At 41.3% G+C, this 2,500-nt stretch overlaps 1 protein-coding gene across 2 annotated transcripts in view; it reads left to right on the top strand.

The window, feature by feature from the left end:
- ccdc85ca (coiled-coil domain containing 85C, a) overlaps nucleotides 1–2,500 on the top strand; it is an 84,051-nt gene that overhangs the window by 55,129 nt on the left and 26,422 nt on the right. For both annotated transcript variants that reach the window (XM_063224107.1, XM_063224106.1), the window contains exon 2: nucleotides 1–41. This exon is cut by the window's left edge and continues 33 nt beyond it. In XM_063224107.1, the coding sequence (XP_063080177.1) occupies nucleotides 1–41 (41 nt within the window). The remainder of the gene's footprint in view (nucleotides 42–2,500) is intronic.

The raw sequence follows: 2,500 nt of genomic DNA, 5'->3' as shown, positions 1-2,500 counted from the left end.
TGCGGATATTGGAGGATGACAACAGTAAGCTTTTGGCTCAGGTAAGCAATCACTGTTCTGACCCATGTTCTTTAACATTATCATATAGATAACCTGGCTAAATGAACTTTGTTTTCACATTACAGTAAAGGTCCTAGTTACTTTCACAGAGAACCCATATTTTGCTTGAGTGGAGGAACCTTGATTTGTTTTCAAGATCCACTGTGCGTGACAGTACAAAGAAAGTGTTGCACACAGTCAACAGGCAATCCTGTCAGAGTTCAATCCAGTGAACAAAAGCTGTGTTCTAAGGACTGTAAATATTTCATGGAGCTTTCACACACACACACACACACACACACACACACACACACACACACACACACACACACACACACACACACACACACACACACACACACACACACACACACACACACACACACACACAAATAAAAAAGAAGAAAAGAAAGAAACAAAAACTGTGATGGTGATTGATGGCTTGGGCCTCCATAGACAGCCTCTGCAGCTGGAATACGTCCTGGTGTGACCTGACTCTGGTCCTGCTATTCTGTAGGCCTCAGGTGGTCTCACTGAGGAGCTGGAACATGCAGAATAGAGTAGAATAGAACAGAACAGAACAGAATAGAACAGAACAGAATAGAATAGAATAGAATAGAATAGAATAGAATAGAATAGAATAGAATAGAATGGAATGGAATAGAATAGAACATAATAGAACAGAACATAATAGAATAGAATGGAATGGAATTAAATGGAATAGAATAGAATAGAATAGAATAGAATAGAATAGAATAGAAAAGAAAAAAATCTAAAAGAATAGAAAGTTGTCCTCCATGGACAGTTCTTGCTACTGGAAAGCGTCCTGATGTGACCCAACATGGTTCCTGTTGTAGGCCACATGTGGTCTCACTGATGAGCTGGAGCATGTCCCGTTAGGCTGCGTCCCATTTCTCTCTACTCACACTTTACTTCACTCGTTTAACCCTCCCCTCTGTCCACTCCGCAGTTGGTGTCCCACCCTCACTCTGATTCAAAGACAAGTTTGAAGGGATTTTAAGTTCAAATCCGGCCTTGGTCATTTCCCAACCCTACCCCATCTCAAATTGCCCTTTTCGAATAAAAAGCCCCAAAAATGTTGCACTGCATGTTCGCTACACTACAAAATATGCACTCATTCTCTACAAACCCATAACATAGAGTAGTTCACTACATAGGGTGTAACTACGAACCCATAAAATAGAGTAGTTCATTACATAGGGTGTAAGTTGCATTCTTTTGTGTCCTACATAATGTGCAGTATAAAAGTGCACGAGTGAGGTTTCCATTTCGTACTTGGCCCGTGTCACCACTGCAGTCATTGAGAAAGAGAAACGTCGACCTGAGGAAATGAAGACCTCCTCAGCTTGACTTATGCTCTGCTCTCCCCCCACGGCTGGAAAATGACTCCGTCATCCAGTGCAAAGCATACAAAGAGTATGTGATTTACATGGCCGGAAGCAAGCGCTCGCACGCGCACACAGTAACGCACGCACGCACACACACACACACACACACACACACACACACACACACACACACACACACACACACACACACACACAGACACACGCACGCACGCACGCACACACACACACACACTCTGTTTCACACAAACATACAGACACACACACACACACGGGCGAGCACAAGAACACACAGACAAGCACAAGAACACATGATTTACATGACGGGGGCTGTAATGAATTCTGCATTTATTTATGACAAAGATATTAAAAGGCAACACTTACATAACACATACCGTACACAGCACAAACACATGCATGTCCTGTCACACATATGCAACACACATACACATATACACATGCAACTACTCTGTCTCTCTATCGCTCTAATACACGCATGCACCTACCCACACACATATTTGGCACAGATGGCTTTTTTCATTCTGAGATGCAGCTTGGGAATAAAATACAGAAAACATTTATACAGGAACTATCACGCACAAGGCATATCAACAACACTCAATCAGATTATACAAAAATTTATGAAAAATGTGGAAAGAAACACACAGGGATTGTGTTCATACCTCTTAGTCATAGTTTTGCCACAGGGTATGTGAGGACAGACGCATGATGTAATACACATCCTGTTGGCACACTTTACAGTAAAATTGGACGTGTACTACAATAGCCTAGACGTGTACTACAATAGTAGTAAAATTAGACGTGTACTACAATAGCCTAGACGTGTACTACAATAGTAGTAAAATTAGACGTGTACTACAATAGCCTAGACGTGTACTACAATAGTAGTAAAATTGGACGTGTACTACAATAGCCTAGACGTGTACTACAATAGTAGTAAAATTAGACGTGTACTACAATAGCCTAGACGTGTACTACAATAGTAGTAAAATTAGACGTGTACTACAATAGCCTAGACGTGTACTACAATAGTAGTAAAATTAGACGTGTACTACAATAGCCTAGACGTGTAC

The sequence above is a fragment of the Engraulis encrasicolus genome, chromosome 19 (assembly GCF_034702125.1).
Source record: "Engraulis encrasicolus isolate BLACKSEA-1 chromosome 19, IST_EnEncr_1.0, whole genome shotgun sequence".
NCBI classification, from domain to species: Eukaryota; Metazoa; Chordata; class Actinopteri; order Clupeiformes; family Engraulidae; genus Engraulis; species Engraulis encrasicolus.
This window is presented reverse-complemented; position numbering and strand designations above follow the sequence as displayed.